General features: G+C 43.9%; 1 protein-coding gene across 6 annotated transcripts in view; it reads right to left on the reverse strand.

The window, feature by feature from the left end:
* Positions 1-21,696, reverse strand: part of LOC110506172 (aryl hydrocarbon receptor nuclear translocator 2) — a 126,809-nt gene that overhangs the window by 13,543 nt on the left and 91,570 nt on the right. For all 6 annotated transcript variants that reach the window (XM_036963456.1, XM_036963453.1, XM_036963452.1 and 3 more), the window contains 5 exons: positions 17,711-17,786; positions 16,212-16,335; positions 13,243-13,345; positions 12,805-12,943; positions 7,258-7,408 (listed from right to left, as the gene is read on the reverse strand). In XM_036963456.1, coding sequence (XP_036819351.1) covers positions 7,258-7,408; positions 12,805-12,943; positions 13,243-13,345; positions 16,212-16,335; positions 17,711-17,786 — 593 coding nt within the window. The remainder of the gene's footprint in view (positions 1-7,257; positions 7,409-12,804; positions 12,944-13,242; positions 13,346-16,211; positions 16,336-17,710; positions 17,787-21,696) is intronic.

Raw genomic sequence — 21,696 nt, forward strand, 5'->3', positions numbered from 1 at the left:
CCATGAAGTGATATAACACCAGTCTAACCACTGCACAGAGACACAGACCATGAAGTGATGTCTAACCACTGCACAGAGACACAGACCATGAAGTGATATAACACCAGTCTTACCACTGCACAGGGACACAGACCATGAAGTGATACAACACCAGTCTAACCACTGCACGGAGACACAGACCATGAAGTGATATAACACCAGTCTAACCACCGCACAGAGACACAGACCATGAAGTGATATAACACCAGTCTAACCACTGCACAGAGACACAGACCATGAAGTGATACAACACCAGTCTAACCACTGCACAGAGACACAGACCATGAAGTGATATAACACCAGTCTAACCACCGCACAGAGACACAGACCATGAAGTGATATAACACCAGTCTAACCACTGCACAGAGACACAGACCATGAAGTGATATAACACCAGTCTAACCACTGCACAGAGACACAGACCATGACGTGATGTCTAACCACTGCACAGAGACACAGACCATGAAGTGATATAACACCAGTCTAACCACTGCACAGAGACACAGACCATGAAGTGATATAACACCAGTCTAACCACTGCACAGAGACACAGACCATGAAGTGATATAACACCAGTCTAACCACTGCACAGAGACACAGACCATGAAGTGATATAACACCAGTCAAACCACTGCACAGAGACACAGACCATGAAGTGATATAACACCAGTCTAACCACTGAACAGAGACACAGACCATGAAGTGATATAACACCAGTCTAACCACTGCACAGAGACACAGACCATGAAGTGATATAACACCAGTCTAACCACTGCACAGAGACACAGACCATGAAGTGATATAACACCAGTCTAACCACTGCACAGAGACACAGACCATGAAGTGATATAACACCAGTCAAACCACTGCACAGAGACACAGACCATGAAGTGATATAACACCAGTCTAACCACTGCACAGAGACACAGACCATGAAGTGATATAACACCAGTCTAACCACTGCACAGAGACACAGACCATGAAGTGATATAACACCAGTCTAACCACTGCACAGAGACACAGACCATGAAGTGATATAACACCAGTCTAACCACTGCACAGAGACACAGACCATGAAGTGATATAACACCAGTCTAACCACTGCACAGAGACACAGACCATGAAGTGATATAACACCAGTCTAACCACTGCACAGAGACACAGACCATGAAGTGATATAACACCAGTCTAACCACTGCACAGAGACACAGACCATGAAGTGATATAACACCAGTCTAACCATTTTTCCAACAATTGTTTACAGACAGATTATTTTACTTATAATTCACTGTATCACAATTCCAGTGGGTCAGAAGTTTACATACACTAAGTTGACTGTGCCTTTAAACAGCTTGGAAAATTCCAGAAAATGATGTCATGGCTTTAGAAGCTTCTGATAGGCTAATTGACATAATTTCAGTCAATAGGAGGTTTACCTGTGGATGTATTTCAAGGCCTACCTTCAAACTCAGTGCCTCTTTGCTTGTAGGCCTGGGTAATAAACTGAGTTATGTGGTATGATGTATTGGGGGCATGTAAATTACACGTTCCTCCAAGATGGAATATTAAAGACAGGGAGATATCTAAGTTACATGTTCCTCCAAGATGGAACATTAAAGACAGGGAGATATCTAAGTTACATGTTCCTCCAAGATGGAATATTAAAGACAGGGAGATATCTAAGTTACGTGTTCCTCCAAGATGGAATATTAAAGACAGGGAGATATCTAAGTTACATGTTCCTCCAAGATGGAATATTAAAGACAGGGAGATATCTAAGTTACATGTTCCTCCAAGATGGAATATTAAAGACAGGGAGATATCTAAGTTACATGTTCCTCCAAGATGGAATATTAAAGACAGGGAGATATCTAAGTTACATGTTCCTCCAAGATGGAATATTAAAGACAGGGAGATATCTAAGTTACGTGGACGTATGCGCACACACACGCGCATAGACTGCTACTCGCACGTGCTCACCCACACACACATCTATAGATGCATGCACACACACAGAGCATTGAGGAGTGGCCTGGCTGTGTCCCACTGTGATGACCTCACACACAGAGCATTGAGGAGCGGCTGTGTCCCACTGTGATGCCCTCACACACAGAGCATTGAGGAGCGGCCTGGCTGTCCCACTGTGATGACCTCACACACAAAGCATTGAGGAGCGGCTGTGTCCCACTGTGATGACCTCACACACAGAGCATTGAGGAGCGACTGTGTCCCACTGTGATGACCTCACACACAGAGCATTGAGGAGCGACTGTGTCCCACTGTGATGACCTCACACACTCTCACAAGTGAGAAACACAGCAGCAGTCGTTCCACTTCATTTCCTCTCTCCTCTCTACAGACAGACACCTACTGAGCCAGACAGACACACAGGGAGACAAATACTGTCTGGTGCACTAACACACTGCATGACACCCTGTAGGGGGATGATTTCAGAGCTATGAGTTCTCTCTCTGTGTGTGTGTGTGTGTGTGTGTGTGTGTGTGTGTGTGTGTGTGTGTGTGTGTGTATGAGTGGGGGGTCTCTCCACATTAAACAGAAGTGGATTGATAAGCTCTACAATATATCCCCTAGCATAACTCATATCCTGCTGCTGAGAGAGATGACCATAAACACACTCCTCAGCACACGGAACCTTGACAGTTTATCGCCGTAAATAATGAGGGAGGGAGGAACGATTAGTCAGACGAGCGGAGGGATGATTGTTTGTTTATAGAATGGAAACAAATCGGTAAATGACTGACAAAGTAAACAAACACAACAATAAAGGGAAATGACAAAACACACAACGACAGAGGAAATGAGAAGTGCTGGGAAACAGATCGGCTGTAATTCACTTCTATTTCTTAATATCTGTCCTCACCTCTGTCTCTGCACCAAGACTAGCCCGGAGGAGAGAGAGAGACAGAAGGACAAAGGGAGAGTATGTGTGTTAGAAGGATAGAGGACTAGTCCATTAGTGTAATGATTGTCCATTAAAAGCTCATCAGATGGTCATGGATAGACCAGACACCCATTCCCCCCAGCTGAGAGAGATTAAGAAAAAGACAGGAGAGAGAGAAAGAGGGAGGAGAGAGAAAGAGCGAGGAGAGAGAAAGAGGGAGGAGAGAGAAAGAGAGAGGACAAAGAAATAGGGAGAGAGAGACAGAGAGGATAGAGAGACAGAGAGGACAGAGGAGAGAGAGACACAGATCTATGATGCCCTGAGATGTGCCACTACTACTAATACATTCTAATACACTATTTAAATGCACAAGCTAGATGTTCTGCCCCAACAGTAAAGTATAGCCTGGACAGATTCTGGACGACTGAGGGGGAGAGATTTATGAAAGTGCTGCCGTCTCTTCTACTCCATTTTTAATGTCTCATATGTAACGACAGCAACATCTGTCATCAAAAACACAGCTTTCCCCCTGTAGCTGCTGAATATCTGCTGTGGATTCCATTCCTCTTGGTTGGACTGCAAGGCAACCCCAGCACATAGTACGTTTAGCTTTGACCTTTAACCTCTACCCTAGTCCAACGGAGATAGTCAGTGCACAGCCCACATGGAGAGGTTTAGGTATGTTACCAGGTTTCCTTTGTGGAGATGGTACATTGCTAAAACATGACCTCACTTTACATAACATATCCCAAAAGACAAGGACGTACACTGTACTGTCAACACTTCACTTCTAAAATCACCCTAAAGGATATGTTCACAATGTTTTCACATTCCTGTGTGTGTGTCTGTGTGTGTGTGTGTGTGTTAAACGTGCTGTGTGTGTGTGTGTTAAACGTGCTGTGTGTGTGTGTTTTAAACGTGCTGTGTGTGTGTTAAACGTACTGTGTGTGTTAAACGTACTGTGTGTGTGTGTTTTAAACGTGCTGTGTGTGTGTTAAACGTACTGTGTGTGTGTGTGTGTGTGTGTTAAACGTGGAGTGTGTGTGTGTGTTAAACGTGCTGTGTGTGTGTGTGTGTGTTAAACGTGCTGTGTGTGTGTGTTTTAAACGTGCTGTGTGTGTGTGTTTTAAACGTGCTGTGTGTGTGTGTTTTAAACGTGCTGTGTGTGTGTGTTTTAAACGTGCTGTGTGTGTGTGTGTTAAACGTGCTGTGTGTGTGTGTTTTAAACGTGCTGTGTGTGTGTTAAACGTACTGTGTGTGTTAAACGTACTGTGTGTGTGTGTTTTAAACGTGCTGTGTGTGTGTTAAACGTACTGTGTGTGTGTGTGTGTGTGTGTTAAACGTGGAGTGTGTGTGTGTGTTAAACGTGCTGTGTGTGTGTGTGTTAAACGTGGAGTGTGTGTGTGTGTTAAACGTGCTGTGTGTGTGTGTGTTAAACGTGCTGTGTGTGTGTGTTTTAAACGTGCTGTGTGTGTGTTAAACGTACTGTGTGTGTGTGTGTGTGTGTGTTAAACGTGGAGTGTGTGTGTGTGTTAAACGTGCTGTGTGTGTGTGTGTTAAACGTGGAGTGTGTGTGTGTGTTAAACGTGCTGTGTGTGTGTGTGTTAAACGTGCTGTGTGTGTGTGTTTTAAACGTGCTGTGTGTGTGTGTTTTAAACGTGCTGTGTGTGTGTTAAACGTACTGTGTGTGTGTGTGTGTGTGTGTTAAACGTGGAGTGTGTGTGTGTGTTAAACGTGGAGTGTGTGTGTGTGTTAAACGTGGAGTGTGTGTGTGTGTTAAACGTGCTGTGTGTGTGGATGTTAAATATACGTAAAGTAGATTCAGCCAGTGAAGTGTTAAGAGGAGAGAAACATGCCACATTAATGAAGACCCACTGCTGTCCCACAGGGATGTTAGAATGTCAGACAGAATGTTAAGAGGTAAGTTGGTATGTCACTATAGCAGAGCATAGACAGTCTGATGATATGGACCGACACCTGACAAGTAGAAAACACACACACACACACACACACACACACACACACACACACACACACACACACACACACACACACACACACACGTTCAGCCAAGCAGACACAGGCTATGAGGACAAGAACAGACATTTCCAATTCCTACTATTTTCAGGCTTTTTCAAGAGAACACTGTGAAAGCCTCAACATGAACCCAAGCGGCCAATCATGAAAGAAACAGACTGTCCCAGGCGTTGAATTCAACTCCTCAGAGAAGTGCTTGGCAGGAACAAAGACTGCACCAAAACCTGTAGGTTAGGACCCGGGTTTGTAGGTTAGGACCCAGGTTTGTAGGTTAGGACCCAGGTTTGTAGGTTAGGACCCGTGTTTGTAGGTTAGGACCCAGGTTTGTAGGTTAGGACCCAGGTTTGTAGGTTAGGACCCAGGTTTGTAGGTTAGGGCCCAGGTTTGTAGGTTAGGACCCAGGTTTGTAGGTTAGGGCCCAGGTTTGTAGGTTAGCGCCCAGGTTTGTAGGTTAGGACCCAGGTTTGTAGGTTAGGACCCAGGTTTGTAGGTTAGGACCCAGGTTTGTAGGTTAGGGCCCAGGTTTGTAGGTTAGAACCCAGGTTTGTAGGTTAGGGCCCAGGTTTGTAGGTTAGGACCCAGGTTTGTAGGTTAGGACCCAGGTTTGTAGGTTAGGGCCCAGGTTTGTAGGTTAGGACCCAGGTTTGTAGGTTAGGACCCAGGTTTGTAGGTTAGGACCCAGGTTTGTAGGTTAGGACCCAGGTTTGTAGGTTAGGGCCCAGGTTTGTAGGTTAGGGCCCAGGTTTGTAGGTTAGGACCCAGGTTTGTAGGTTAGGACCCAGGTTTGTAGGTTAGGACCCAGGTTTGGTTAAGTAACTTTCCCCAAATTCCCAAGGTTTCCAGAAATCCCGATTGGAAGGTTCCCAGAATCAAGAGGGAATGAGCAGGAAATCCAGGAATCGTACAACCAGGATTTCTGGAAAACTTGGGAATGTACGGAATATTTTGCAAACCTAGCAGGGTATAAACAGTACGTATGTACAGTATATAAACAGTATATATATATAAACAGTATTTAAAAAGTTTGGGGTCACTTAGAAATATATTTGTTTTTGAAAGAAAAGCAATTTTTTGTGTCCATTAAAATAATATCAAATTGATCAGAAATATAGTGTAGACATTGTGAATGTGGTAAATTACTATTGTAGCTGGAAACAGCAGTTTTTTTTATGGAATATCTACATAGGTATACAGAGGCCCATTATCAGCAACCATCACTCCTGTGTTCCAATGGCACGTTGTGTTAGCTAATCCAAGTTTATCATTTTAAAAGGCTAATTGATCATTAGAAAACCCTTGCAATTGTGTTAGCACAGCTGAAAACTGTTGTTCTGATTAAAGAAGCAATAAAACTGGCCTTCTTTAGACAAGTTGAGTATCTGGAGCATCAGCATTAGTGGGTTCAATTACAGGCTCAAAATGGCCAGAAACAAAGAAATTTCTTCTGAAACTCATCAGCCTATTATTGTTCTGTGGAATTATGGCTATTCCATGTGAGAAATTGCCAAAGAACTGAAGATCTCGTACAACACTGTGTACTACTCTCTTCACAGAAGAGTGCAAACTGTCCCACAGAGGAGTGGGAGGCCCTGGTGCACAACTGAGCAAGAGGACAAGTACATTAGTGTGTCTTGCTGAGAAACAGACGCCTCACAAGTTCTCAACTGGCAGCTTCATTAAATAGTACCCACAAAACACTAGTCTCAACGTCAACAGTGAAGAGGCGACTCTGGGATGCTGCCCTTCTAGGCAGAGTTCCTCTGTCCAGTCTCAACGTCAACAGTGAAGAGGCGACTCTGGGATGCTGCCCTTCTAGGCAGAGTTCCTCTGTCCAGTGTCAACGTCAACAGTGAAGAGGCGACTCTGGGATGCTGCCCTTCTAGGCAGAGTTCCTCTGTCCAGTCTCAACGTCAACAGTGAAGAGGCGACTCTGGGATGCTGCCCTTCTAGGCAGAGTCCCTCTGTCCAGTGTCAACGTCAACAGTGAAGAGGCGACTCTGGGATGCTGCCCTTCTAGGCAGAGTTCCTCTGTCTAGTGTCTGTGTTCTTTTGCTCATCTTAATCTTTTATTTTTATTGGCCAGTCTGAGATATGGCTTTTTCTTTGCAACTCTGCCTAAAAGGCCAGCATCCCAGTATGAAAGGCCAGCATCCCAGAGTATGTACACACACACACCCTTTGATGTTATCACTGAGCAAACATGATTGGATAAATCCTGGAAGAGAATGAGACAAACATCTTTTTGATGGAATGCTTTGCTGTGATTGGCTGGTGCTTACCGAACGCCGTGCTCCGGTTGGCCAGTCCAGAGTAGGCATTGCCGCTGGGCGATGAGGTGGCAGGGGAGGACAGGGGGCTATAGGAAGATGGGTCTCCTTGGTAACTGTGGCCGGAGCCTATCCCAAACGGACTGGACTGGGCCTTAGTGGACTGGATGAAGAGAGAGAGAAGGAAAAAGAGTTGAGTGTGTGTGTTGTACTAGACTAGCAGAGAGACGTGTGTGTTGTACTAGACTAGCAGAGAGACTTGTGTTGTACTAGACTAGCAGAGAGACTTGTGTTTTACTAGACTAGCAGAGAGACGTGTGTGTTGTACTAGACTAGCAGAGAGACGTGTGTGTTGTACTAGACTAGCAGAGAGACGTGTGTGTTGTACTAGACTAGCAGAGAGACGTGTGTGTTGTACTAGACTAGCAGAGAGATGTGTGTGTTTTACTAGACTAGCCGAGAGACGTGTGTGTTTTACTAGACTAGCAGAGAGATGTGTGTGTTGTACTAGACTAGCAGAGAGACGTGTGTGTTTTACTAGACTAGCAGAGAGATGTGTGTTTTACTAGACTAGCAGAGAGACGTGTGTGTTGTACTAGACTAGCAGAGAGACGTGTGTGTTGTACTAGAATAGCAGAGAGATGTGTGTGTTTTACTAGACTAGCAGAGAGACGTGTGTGTTGTACTAGACTAGCAGAGAGACGTGTGTGTTTTACTAGACTAGCAGAGAGACGTGTGTGTTTTACTAGACTAGCAGAGAGACGTGTGCGTTTTACTAGACTAGCAGAGAGACGTGTGTGTTGTACTAGACTAGCAGAGAGACGTGTGTGTTGTACTAGACTAGCAGAGAGACGTGTGTGTTTTACTAGAATAGCAGAGACGTGTGTGTTTTACTAGACTAGCAGAGAGATGTGTGTGTTGTACTAGACTAGCAGAGAGACGTGTGTGTTGTACTAGACTAGCAGAGAGACGTGTGTGTTTTACTAGACTAGCAGAGAGACGTGTGTGTTGTACTAGACTAGCAGAGAGACGTGTGTGTTGTACTAGAATAGCAGAGAGATGTGTGTGTTTTACTAGACTAGCAGAGAGACGTGTGTGTTTTACTAGACTAGCAGAGAGACGTGTGTGTTGTACTAGACTAGCAGAGAGACGTGTGTGTTGTACTAGACTAGCAGAGAGACGTGTGTGTTTTACTAGACTAGCAGAGAGACGTGTGTGTTGTACTAGACTAGCAGAGAGACGTGTGTGTTGTACTAGAATAGCAGAGAGATGTGTGTTTTACTAGACTAGCAGAGAGACGTGTGTGTTTTACTAGACTAGCAGAGAGACGTGTGTGTTGTACTAGACTAGCAGAGAGATGTGTGTGTTGTACTAGACTAGCAGAGAGACGTGTGTGTTTTACTAGACTAGCAGAGAGACGTGTGTGTTGTACTAGACTAGCAGAGAGACGTGTGTGTTGTACTAGACTAGCAGAGAGATGTGTGTGTTTTACTAGACTAGCAGAGAGACGTGTGTGTTTTACTAGACTAGCAGAGAGACGTGTGTGTGTGTGTTACTGGTGTAGGTTGAGAAGACAAATGAGCCTGCTAAACACCATATGCTCAACACACTCCCCTTAGCACGCATGTCGTGTGGTCCGATATGCAGATCAGAGAAAACACACCCCCACACACACACACACACACACACACACACACACACACCATTACCAGGCTCTGCTGATGAGATTCACTGAAGCGAGGAGAAAGAGAGAATCTGCATAGCGACCACTGAAACGCATCTCATTAGAAATGCTAATGATGCTATTGGCTAGCAGTAGAGGATTCCTGTTGTCAACCAAAGCAGAGGTGCCTACATTCTGTAGTAGCTATGGGAGTCCGTGTGTGATCAGTGTGTCGTCTGCCTGACTAGAAAACACCTACAACACCTAGGCATTAGATCTGGAATGGAACCAAGTCTGGAGTGATTCTATAGATATTTATACAGTTTCAGATTTCTGGATTCTGTCTGACTCTACTCACAACACAAATCATCTCTGCTACATGTTCAGGTCTGTGTGTTTTACCTGGCCTGAGAAGGTAGGGTCTGTTGTTAGTCCTGTGTGTGAGAGACCTGGCCTGAGAAGGTAGGGTCTGTTGTTAGTCCTGTGTGTGAGAGACCTGGCCTGAGAAGGTAGGGTCTGTTGTTAGTCCTGTGTGTGAGAGACCTGGCCTGAGAAGGTAGGGTCTGTTGTTAGTCCTGTGTGAGAGAGACCTGGCCTGAGAAGGTAGGGTCTGTTGTTAGTCCTGTGTGTGAGAGACCTGGCCTGAGAAGGTAGGGTCTGTTGTTAGTCCTGTGTGTGAGAGACCTGGCCTGAGAAGGTAGGGTCTGTTGTTAGTCCTGTGTGTGAGAGACCTGGCCTGAGAAGGTAGGGTCTGTTGTTAGTCCTGTGTGTGAGAGACCTGGCCTGAGAAGGTAGGGTCTGTTGTTAGTCCTGTGTGTGAGAGACCTGGCCTGAGAAGGTAGGGTCTGTTGTTAGTCCTGTGTGTGAGAGACCTGGCCTGAGAAGGTAGGGTCTGTTGTTAGTCCTGTGTGTGTTTTACCTGGCCTTAGAAGGTATGGTCTGTTGTTAGTCCTGTGTGTGTTTTACCTGGCCTGAGAAGGTAGGGTCTGTTGTTAGTCCTGTGTGTGAGAGACCTGGCCTGAGAAGGTAGGGTCTGTTGTTAGTCCTGTGTGTGAGAGACCTGGCCTGAGAAGGTAGGGTCTGTTGTTAGTCCTGTGTGTGAGAGACCTGGCCTGAGAAGGTAGGGTCTGTTGTTAGTCCTGTGTGAGAGAGACCTGGCCTGAGAAGGTAGGGTCTGTTGTTAGTCCTGTGTGTGAGAGACCTGGCCTGAGAAGGTAGGGTCTGTTGTTAGTCCTGTGTGTGAGAGACCTGGCCTGAGAAGGTAGGGTCTGTTGTTAGTCCTGTGTGTGAGAGACCTGGCCTGAGAAGGTAGGGTCTGTTGTTAGTCCTGTGTGTGAGAGACCTGGCCTGAGAAGGTAGGGTCTGTTGTTAGTCCTGTGTGTGAGAGACCTGGCCTGAGAAGGTAGGGTCTGTTGTTAGTCCTGTGTGTGTTTTACCTGGCCTGAGAAGGTAGAGTCTGTTGTTAGTCCTGTGTGTGTTTTACCTGGCCTGAGAAGGTAGGGTCTGTTGTTAGTCCTGTGTGTGAGAGACCTGGCCTGAGAAGGTAGGGTCTGTTGTTAGTCCTGTGTGTGTTTTACCTGGCCTGAGAAGCTAGGGTCTGTTGTTAGTCCTGTGTGTGTTTTACCTGGCCTGAGAAGGTATGGTCTGTTGTTAGTCCTGTGTGTGTTTTACCTGGCCTGAGAAGGTAGAGTCTGTTGTTAGTCCTGTGTGTGAGAGACCTGGCCTGAGAAGGTAGGGTCTCTTGTTAGTCCTGTGTGTGTTTTACCTGGCCTGAGAAGGTAGGGTCTGTTGTTAGTCCTGTGTGTGAGAGACCTGGCCTGAGAAGGTAGGGTCTGTTGTTAGTCCTGTGTGTGAGAGACCTGGCCTGAGAAGGTAGGGTCTGTTGTTAGTCCTGTGTGTAAGAGACCTGGCCTGAGAAGGTAGGGTCTGTTGTTAGTCCTGTGTGTGAGAGACCTGGCCTGAGAAGGTAGGGTCTGTTGTTAGTCCTGTGTGTGAGAGACCTGGCCTGAGAAGGTAGGGTCTGTTGTTAGTCCTGTGTGTGAGAGACCTGGCCTGAGAAGGTAGGGTCTGTTGTTAGTCCTGTGTGTGAGAGACCTGGCCTGAGAAGGTAGGGTCTGTTGTTAGTCCTGTGTGTGTTTTACCTGGCCTGAGAAGATAGGGTCTGTTGTTAGTCCTGTGTGTGTTTTACCTGGCCTGAGAAGGTAGGGTCTGTTGTTAGTCTTATGTGTGAGAGACCTGGCCTGAGAAGGTAGGGTCTGTTGTTAGTCCTGTGTGTGAGAGACCTGGCCTGAGAAGATAGGGTCTGTTGTTAGTCCTGTGTGTGTTTTACCTGGCCTGAGAAGGTAGGGTCTGTTGTTAGTCCTGTGTGTGAGAGACCTGGCCTGAGAAGGTAGGGTCTGTTGTTAGTCCTGTGTGTGAGAGACCTGGCCTGAGAAGGTAGGGTCTGTTGTTAGTCATGTGTGTGAGAGACCTGGCCTGAGAAGGTAGGGTCTGTTGTTAGTCCTGTGTGTAAGAGACCTGGCCTGAGAAGGTAGGGTCTGTTGTTAGTCCTGTGTGTGAGAGACCTGGCCTGAGAAGGTAGGGTCTGTTGTTAGTCCTGTGTGTGAGAGACCTGGCCTGAGAAGGTAGGGTCTGTTGTTAGTCCTGTGTGTGAGAGACCTGGCCTGAGAAGGTAGGGTCTGTTGTTAGTCCTGTGTGTGTTTTACCTGGCCTGAGAAGATAGGGTCTGTTGTTAGTCCTGTGTGTGTTTTACCTGGCCTGAGAAGGTAGGGTCTGTTGTTAGTCCTGTGTGTGAGAGACCTGGCCTGAGAAGGTAGGGTCTGTTGTTAGTCCTGTGTGTGTTTTACCTGGCCTGAGAAGGTATGGTCTGTTGTTAGTCCTGTGTGTGTTTTACCTGGCCTGAGAAGGTAGAGTCTGTTGTTAGTCCTGTGTGTGAGAGACCTGGCCTGAGAAGGTAGGGTCTCTTGTTAGTCCTGTGTGTGTTTTACCTGGCCTGAGAAGGTAGGGTCTGTTGTCAGTCTTGTGTGTGAGAGACCTGGCCTGAGAAGGTAGGGTCTGTTGTTAGTCCTGTGTGTGAGAGACCTGGCCTGAGAAGGTAGGGTCTGTTGTTAGTCCTGTGTGTGTTTTACCTGGCCTTAGAAGGTATGGTCTGTTGTTAGTCCTGTGTGAGAGAGACCTGGCCTGAGAAGGTAGGGTCTGTTGTTAGTCCTGTGTGTGAGAGACCTGGCCTGAGAAGGTAGGGTCTGTTGTTAGTCCTGTGTGTGAGAGACCTGGCCTGAGAAGGTAGGGTCTGTTGTTAGTCCTGTGTGTGAGAGACCTGGCCTGAGAAGGTAGGGTCTGGTGTTAGTCCTGTGTGTGAGAGACCTGGCCTGAGAAGGTAGGGTCTGTTGTTAGTCCTGTGTGTGAGAGACCTGGCCTGAGAAGGTAGGGTCTGTTGTTAGTCCTGTGTGTGAGAGACCTGGCCTGAGAAGGTAGGGTCTGTTGTTAGTCCTGTGTGAGAGAGACCTGGCCTGAGAAGGTAGGGTCTGTTGTTAGTCCTGTGTGTGTTTTACCTGGCCTGAGAAGGTAGAGTCTGTTGTTAGTCCTGTGTGTGTTTTACCTGGCCTGAGAAGGTAGGGTCTGTTGTTAGTCCTGTGTGTAAGATACCTGGCCTGAGAAGGTAGGGTCTGTTGTTAGTCCTGTGTGTGTTTTACCTGGCCTGAGAAGGTAGGGTCTGTTGTTAGTCCTGTGTGTGAGAGACCTGGCCTGAGAAGGTAGGGTCTGTTGTTAGTCCTGTGTGTGAGAGACCTGGCCTGAGAAGGTAGAGTATGTTGTTAGTCCTGTGTGTGTGTGTGTGTGTGTGTGTGTGTGTGTGTGTGTGTGTGTGTGTGTGTGTGTGTGTGTGTGTGTGTGTGTACCTGGCCAGAGAACGGGGGTCTGTTGCCAGTCCAGGCCACCTGTCCTGGGTTGAGCTGTCTGGAGATCTGAGCTAGGTTCTGATTGGACGATCCCGACGGCTGGATATCGTTCACCCCCGGGACATGGATCACTGAGGAGCTGTGTAAAACACAGACAGACAGACAGACAGACAGACAGCATTCCAAGTAAATGTGTGACATGAGAGCCTTTATATAGACCCCATGCAGACGGTCATATTTAGTTTATACTTTAACAACACATTTAACTGTTCACATCTGTCAACTCTAGTCTGCTCAGTTGTTTAACCATCACCTGAGGCCCTGTCTTCCCCCACGGCTTTCAACTTTAAAACACGCACGCTAATGTGCATGCATGCACGTACACACAGACCCACACACAACCCACAGAGACCCACACAGACCCAAAGAGAGGTGTACCTGAAGCTCTTGGCAGAGTGTCCTGGCTGGAAGGGAGAGTTCTGGGAGTAGAGCTGCTGACCTCCCGCTGTAGACGAAGGAACCATCATCTTCTTCTCACCAGCTGGAACCACACAATACACGCACCGTTTACAGAGATATATAGAGGGAGAGACACAATACACACACCATTTATAGAGATATATAGAGGGAGAGACACAATACACACACCGTTTATAGAGAGAGATATATAGAGGGAGACACAATACACACACCGTTTATAGAGAGAGATATATAGAGGGAGAGACACAATACACACACCGTTTATAGAGAGAGATATATAGAGGGAGAGACACAATACACACACCGTTTATAGAGAGAGAGAGATATAGAGGGAGAGACACAATACACACACCATTTATAGAGAGAGATATATAGAGGGAGAGACAATACACACACCGTTTATAGAGAGAGATATATAGAGGGAGAGACACAATACACACACCGTTTATAGAGAGAGATACAGTGCCTTGCGAAAGTATTCGGCCCCCTTGAACTTTGCAACCTTTTGCCACATTTCAGGCTTCAAACATAAAGATATAAAACTGTATTTTTTTGTGAAGAATCAACAACAAGTGGGACACAATCATGAAGTGGAACGACATTTATTGGATATATCAAACTTTTTTAACAAATCAAAAACTGAAAAATTGGGCGTGCAAAATTATTCAGCCCCTTAAATTAATACTTTGTAGCGCCACCTTTTGCTGCGATTACAGCTGTAAGTCGCTTGGGGTATGTCTCTATCAGTTTTGCACATCGAGAGACTGACATTTTTTCCCATTCCTCCTTGCAAAACAGCTCGAGCTCAGTGAGGTTGGATGGAGAGCATTTGTGAACAGCAGTTTTCAGTTCTTTCCACAGATTCTCGATTGGATTCAGGTCTGGACTTTGACTTGGCCATTCTAACACCTGGATATGTTTTTTTTTTAACCATTCCATTGTAGATTTTGCTTTATGTTTTGGATCATTGTCTTGTTGGAAGACAAATCTCCGTCCCAGTCTCAGGTCTTTTGCAGACTCCATCAGGTTTTCTTCCAGAATGGTCCTGTATTTGGCTCCATCCATCTTCCCATCAATTTTAACCATCTTCCCTGTCCCTGCTGAAGAAAAGCAGGCCCAAACCATGATGCTGCCACCACCATGTTTGACAGTGGGGATGGTGTGTTCAAGGTGATGAGCTGTGTTGCTTTTACGCCAAACATAACGTCTTGCATTGTTGCCAAAAATTTCAATTTTGGTTTCATCTGACCAGAACACCTTCTTCCACATGTTTGGTGTGTCTCCCAGGTGGCTTGTGGCAAACTTTAAACAACACTTTTTATGGATATCTTTAAGAAATGGCTTTCTTCTTGCCACTCTTCCATAAAGGCCAGATTTGTGCAATATACGACTGACTGATTGTTGTCCTATGGACAGAGTCTCCCACCTCAGCTGTAGATCTCTGCAGTTCATCCAGAGTGATCATGGGCCTCTTGGCTGCATCTCTGATCAGTCTTCTCCTTGTATGAGCTGAAAGTTTAGAGGGACGGCCAGGTCTTGGTAGATTTGCAGTGGTCTGATACTCGTTCCATTTCAATCAGTGCTCCTTGGGATGTTTAAAACTTGGGAAATCTTTTTGTATCAAAATCCGGCTTTAAACATCTTCACAACAGTATCTCGGACCTGCCTGGTGTGTTCCTTGTTCTTCATGATGCTCTCTGCGCTTTTAACGGACCTCTGAGACTATCACAGTGCAGGTGCATTTATACGGAGACTTGATTACACACAGGTGGATTGTATTTATCATCATTAGTCATTTAGGTCAACATTGGATCATTCAGAGATCCTCACTGAACTTCTGGAGATAGTTTGCTGCACTGAAAGTAAAGTGGCTGAATAATTTTGCACGCCCAATTTTTCAGTTTTTGATTTGTTAAAAAAGTTTGAAATATCCAATAAATGTCGTTCCACTTCATGATTGTGTCCCACTTGTTGTTGATTCTTCACAAAAAAATACAGTTTTATATCTTTATGTTTGAAGACTGAAATGTGGCAAAAGGTCCCAAAGTTCAAGGGGGCCGAATACTTTCGCAAGGCACTGTATATAGAGGGAGAGACACAATACACACACCATTTATAGAGAGAGATATATAGAGGGAGAGACAATACACACACCGTTTATAGAGAGAGATATATAGAGGGAGAGACACAATACACACACCGTTTATAGAGAGAGATATATAGAGGGAGAGACACAATACACACACCGTTTATATAGAGAGATACATAGTGGGAGAGACAGACATTCAGATAAATATATTTAGAAAGAGTGACATTTAGAAAGAGGTAGAGACATACAGAGAGAAAGAAAAGCAGAGAGACATAGAGAGGGAGAGAGAGAGAGGGAGAGACAGAGAGAGAGGGAGAGAAACAGAGAGGGGGAGACAGAGAGAGAGGAGACAGACAGAGAGAGAGGGAGAGAGAGAGAGATAGGGAGAGAGAGAGAGACAGACAGAGAGGAAAAAAGAGAGATGAAGGGAGACAGAGAGGGAGAGACAGACAGAGATAGGGAGGGAGAGAGACAAACAGAAACATTCAGAGAGAGGGAGAAAGAGCTAAAAAAAACACCACAGTCAGAGAGAGGGAGGGAATAGAGAGGGAGAGAGAGCGAGAGAAAGTTCAGTTCTGATTGAGTTGTGTGGAGGTTGTTTTACATTTCTCCCCTGGATGAAAGACCACCATCACAACCAACCGTCTACCATGGGCCTTTCAACACACACTGGCTGACTAACACTTATCTAAATACACACACACACACACACACACACACACACACACACACACACACACACACACACACACACACACACACACACACACACACACACACACACACACACACACACACACACGACGAGTAGAGGTGAGAAAATAACTAGATGTCGTACAGCCAGAGATGCCGGAGTACATGTCAGCAAAGCGTGGGTCTCTCTCCTGTGAGAACATGGTGTCCGTCTTGTCAGTGTTCTTGCCCGCCTCGTGAACCCCTCCTCCCACACTGGGAACGGGCACCTGGAGGGAGACTTCATTTAGTAATACTAACTTTATTTATACAAGGGTGTGAGTATATCCCCCTTGCAGATGTACAGTCAACAGCTAGAAAGAGAGGAGGGAAGGACCTCTTCACTTAATGAAACCCTAGAAACTGATGTACAGTCAACAGCTAGAAAGAGAGTGGGGAAGGACCTCTTCACTTAATGAAACCCTAGAAACTGATGTACAGTCAACAGCTAGAAAGAGAGGAGGGAAGGACCTCTTCACTTAATGAAACCCTAGAAACTGATGTACAGTCAACAGCTAGAAAGAGAGGAGGGGAGGTCCTCTTCACTTAATGAAACCCTAGAAACTGATGTACAGTCAACAGCTAGAAAGAGAGTGGGGAAGGACCTCTTCACTTAATGAAACCCTAGAAACTGATGTACAGTCAACAGCTAGAAAGAGAGTGGGGAAGGACCTCTTCACTTAATGAAACCCTAGAAACTGATGTACAGTCAACAGCTAGAAAGAGAGGAGGGGAGGACCTCTTCACTTAATGAAACCCTAGAAACTGATGTACAGTCAACAGCTAGAAAGAGAATGGGGAAGGACCTCTTCACTTAATGAAACCCTAGAAACTGATGTACAGTCAACAGCTAGAAAGAGAGTGGGGAAGGACCTCTTCACTTAATGAAACACTAGAAAGTATTTATACAGCAGGATTTGGATCAATTCCATTTGAATTTAGTCAGTTGAGGAGCTAAACTGAAATTCTAATTTCAATGTTTTTTCCCCCTCAGACAATCATTGAGGAATAATTCCATTTCTGTTTACTTCCTGATTTGACTGAATTCAAATGGAATTGACCCCAAGCCTGTTATCCAGTTGAGCCTCTTAAATGTCCAATGCAGCCATTTTTCAATTAAAAATTGTCATAAAGAAACAAAAATAGCTTCTTAGCAAAGAGCAATTTCTGTGAGAGGAAAACGGAAAACTAGCTGTTATTGGCAGAGAGGTTTGGAACTCTTTCTTATTGGTCTATTAACTAATTGACCACCTGGTGATGTCACCAGGCAGACCAAAACTCCATCCCACCAAAAACAGGCTGTAATTTCAGGCGGTCTTTTCAAATAGCTCTTAACCTAAAAAAGGGCATTATCATAATGTTCACAATTTCACAGTATTATTCCAACATCATAGTATGTAAATATATATAAAACAGAGGGAAATCACATTTTTGACTGCACTGGGCCTTTAATGATATACAATCAACAGCTTCAGAAGCTGTCTAGCATGAAAAGCCAGGGGTATGGACAGGTAAGTAAGCTACACTGGGTACAGTGGGTATAGGGAAGACACACTGTTATATGTTGTATTATCAACAGGCAGCTATAGGGGTTCTGTGGGGTACCTGTGATAGGTCGTAGGCTGTCAGGCCGTCTCTCTGATGGACCTCCAGCTCTGCCTGCTGCTGCTGTTGGAGCTGCCTGGAGAACACACACAATGACAACACATTAATACACATTAACACAATACCATCACTTTGATATGTTTCCTCTTTAGATTGTATTATTAGTAACAGATGGTCAAGTTAGTGATACACAATAGCAAAACACCAGCATCCGAACGTACCAGCAAGATACCACACCTGGCACCCTAACGGCTGTAGAACAAATCAGAACATTGACCGACTGGAAAAACCTAAGGGTCCTTTGTGAATGTACTATTAAATACAGACTACAAGCTGGTCTGTCCATCTGTGCTGAATGACTATAGGGGGTAACAGACTGCTCTCTCCTCTCCATCCCTTTCTGTCTTTATCATTCCCTTGTTTTCTCTCTTTCCCTTGCTCTAGTTCTCTCTCCCTACTCAAAGCTGTCCAGGCTCTGCCTCTTAACAAGGAGCAGATTCTAACTGTGTCTTCTATACACTGGGAAACAACAGACTCTAACTGTGTCTTCTATACACTGGGAAACAACAGATTCTAACTGTGTCTTCTATACACTGGGAAACAACAGATTCTAACTGTCTTCTATACACTGTGAAACAACATATTCTAACTGTGTCTTCTATACACGGTGAAACAACAGATTCTAACTGTCTTCTATACACTGTGAAACAACAGATTCTAACTGTGTCTTCTATACACTGGGAAACAACATATTCTAACTGTGTCTTCTATACACTGGGAAACAACAGATTCTAACTGTGTCTTCTATACACTGTGAAACAACAGATTCTAACTGTCTTCTATACACTGTGAAACAACATATTCTAACTGTGTCTTCTATACACTGGGAAACAACATATTCTAACTGTGTCTTCTATACACTGGGAAACAACAGATTCTAACTGTGTCTTCTATACACTGGGAAACAACATATTCTAACTGTGTCTTCTATACACTGGGAAACAACAGATTCTAACTGTGTCTTCTATTCACTGGGAAACAACATATTCTAACTGTGTCTTCTATACACTGTAAAACAACAGATTCTAACTGTGTCTTCTATACACTGGGAAACAACATATTCTAACTGTGTCTTCTATACACTGGGAAACAACAGATTCTAACTGTGTCTTCTATACACTGTGAAACAACAGATTCTAACTGTGTCTTCTATACACTGTGAAACAACAGATTCTAACTGTGTCTTCTATACACTGTGAAACAACAGATTCTAACTGTCTTCTATACACTGGGAAACAACAGATTCTAACTGTGTCTTCTATACACTGTGAAACAACAGATTCTAACTGTGTCTTCTATACACTGAGAAACAACAGATTCTAACTGTGTCTTCTATACACTGGGAAACAACAGATTCTAACTGTCTTCTATACACTGTGAAACAACAGATTCTAACTGTCTTCTATACACTGGGAAACAACAGATTCTAACTGTGTCTTCTATACACTGTGAAACAACAGATTCTAACTGTCTTCTATACACTGGGAAACAACAGATTCTAACTGTCTTCTATACACTGTGAAACAACAGATTCTAACTGTGTCTTCTATACACTGGGAAACAACAGATTCTAACTGTCTTCTATACACTGAGAAACAACAGATTCTAACTGTGTCTTCTATACAATGTGAAACAACAGATTCTAACTGTGTCTTCTATACACTGTGAAACAACAGATTCTAACTGTGTCTTCTATACACTGTGAAACAACAGATTCTAACTGTGTCTTCTATACACTGGGAAACAACAGATTCTAACTGTGTCTTCTATACACTGGGAAACAACAGATTCTAACTGTGTCTTCTATACACTGTGAAACAACAGATTCTAACTGTCTTCTATACACTGTGAAACAACAGATTCTAACTGTCTTCTATACACTGGGAAACAACATATTCTAACTGTGTCTTCTATTCACTGTGAAACAACAGATTCTAACTGTGTCTTCTATACACTGGGAAACAACAGATTCTAACTGTCTTCTATACACTGTGAAACAACAGATTCTAACTGTGTCTTCTATACACTGGGAAACAACAGATTCTAACTGTGTCTTCTACACACTGTGAAACAACAGATTCTAACTGTGTCTTCTATACACTGGGAAACAACAGATTCTAACTGTGTCTTCTATACACTGTGAAACAACAGATTCTAACTGTGTCTTCTATACACTGTGAAACAACAGATTCTAACTGTCTTCTATACACTGTGAAACAACAGATTCTAACTGTCTTCTATACACTGGGAAACAACAGATTCTAACTGTGTCTTCTATTCACTGGGAAACAACAGATTCTAACTGTCTTCTATACACTGGGAAACAACAGATTCTAACTGTGTCTTCTATACACTGGGAAACAACAGATTCTAACTGTCTTCTATACACTGTGAAACAACAGATTCTAACTGTGTCTTCTATACACTGTGAAACAACAGATTCTAACTGTGTCTTCTATACACTGGGAAACAACAGATTCTAACTGTGTCTTCTATACACTGTGAAACAACAGATTCTAACTGTCTTCTATACACTGTGAAACAACAGATTCTAACTGTCTTCTATACACTGGGAAACAACAGATTCTAACTGTGTCTTCTATACACTGTGAAACAACAGATTCTAACTGTCTTCTATACACTGGGAAACAACAGATTCTAACTGTGTCTTCTATACACTGTGAAACAACAGATTCTAACTGTGTCTTCTATACACTGTGAAACAACAGATTCTAACTGTGTCTTCTATACACTGGGAAACAACAGATTCTAACTGTCTTCTATACACTGTGAAACAACAGATTCTAACTGTGTCTTCTATACACTGTGAAACAACATATTCTAACTGTGTCTTCTATACACTGGGAAACAACAGATTCTAACTGTGTCTTCTATACACTGTGAAACAACAGATTCTAACTGTGTCTTCTATACACTGTGAAACAACAGATTCTAACTGTGTCTTCTATACACTGGGAAACAACAGATTCTAACTGTGTCTTCTATACACTGTGAAACAACATATTCTAACTGTCTTCTATACACTGGGAAACAACAGATTCTAACTGTGTCTTCTATACACTGTGAAACAACAGATTCTAACTGTGTCTTCTATACACTGGGAAACAACAGATTCTAACTGTCTTCTATACACTGTGAAACAACAGATTCTAACTGTGTCTTCTATACACTGTGAAACAACAGATTCTAACTGTGTCTTCTATACACTGGGAAACAACAGATTCTAACTGTGTCTTCTATACACTGTGAAACAACAGATTCTAACTGTCTTCTATACACTGGGAAACAACAGATTCTAACTGTCTTCTATACACTGTGAAACAACAGATTCTAACTGTCTTCTATACACTGTGAAACAACAGATTCTAACTGTCTTCTATACACTGGGAAACAACAGATTCTAACTGTGTCTTCTATACACTGTGAAACAACAGATTCTAACTGTGTCTTCTATACACTGTGAAACAACAGATTCTAACTGTGTCTTCTATACACTGTGAAACAACAGATTCTAACTGTCTTCTATACACTGGGAAACAACAGATTCTAACTGTGTCTTCTATACACTGTGAAACAACAGATTCTGTGTCTTCTATACACTGTGAAACAACAGATTCTAACTGTGTCTTCTATACACTGTGAAACAACAGATTCTAACTGTGTCTTCTATACACTGTGAAACAACAGATTCTAACTGTGTCTTCTATACACTGGGAAACAACAGATTCTAACTGTGTCTTCTATACACTGTGAAACAACAGATTCTAACTGTCTTCTATACACTGTGAAACAACAGATTCTGTGTCTTCTATACACTGGGAAACAACAGATTCTAACTGTCTTCTATACACTGTGAAACAACATATTCTAACTGTGTCTTCTATACACTGGGAAACAACAGATTC

The sequence above is a fragment of the Oncorhynchus mykiss genome, chromosome 26 (assembly GCF_013265735.2).
Source record: "Oncorhynchus mykiss isolate Arlee chromosome 26, USDA_OmykA_1.1, whole genome shotgun sequence".
Taxonomy (NCBI): Eukaryota; Metazoa; Chordata; class Actinopteri; order Salmoniformes; family Salmonidae; genus Oncorhynchus; species Oncorhynchus mykiss.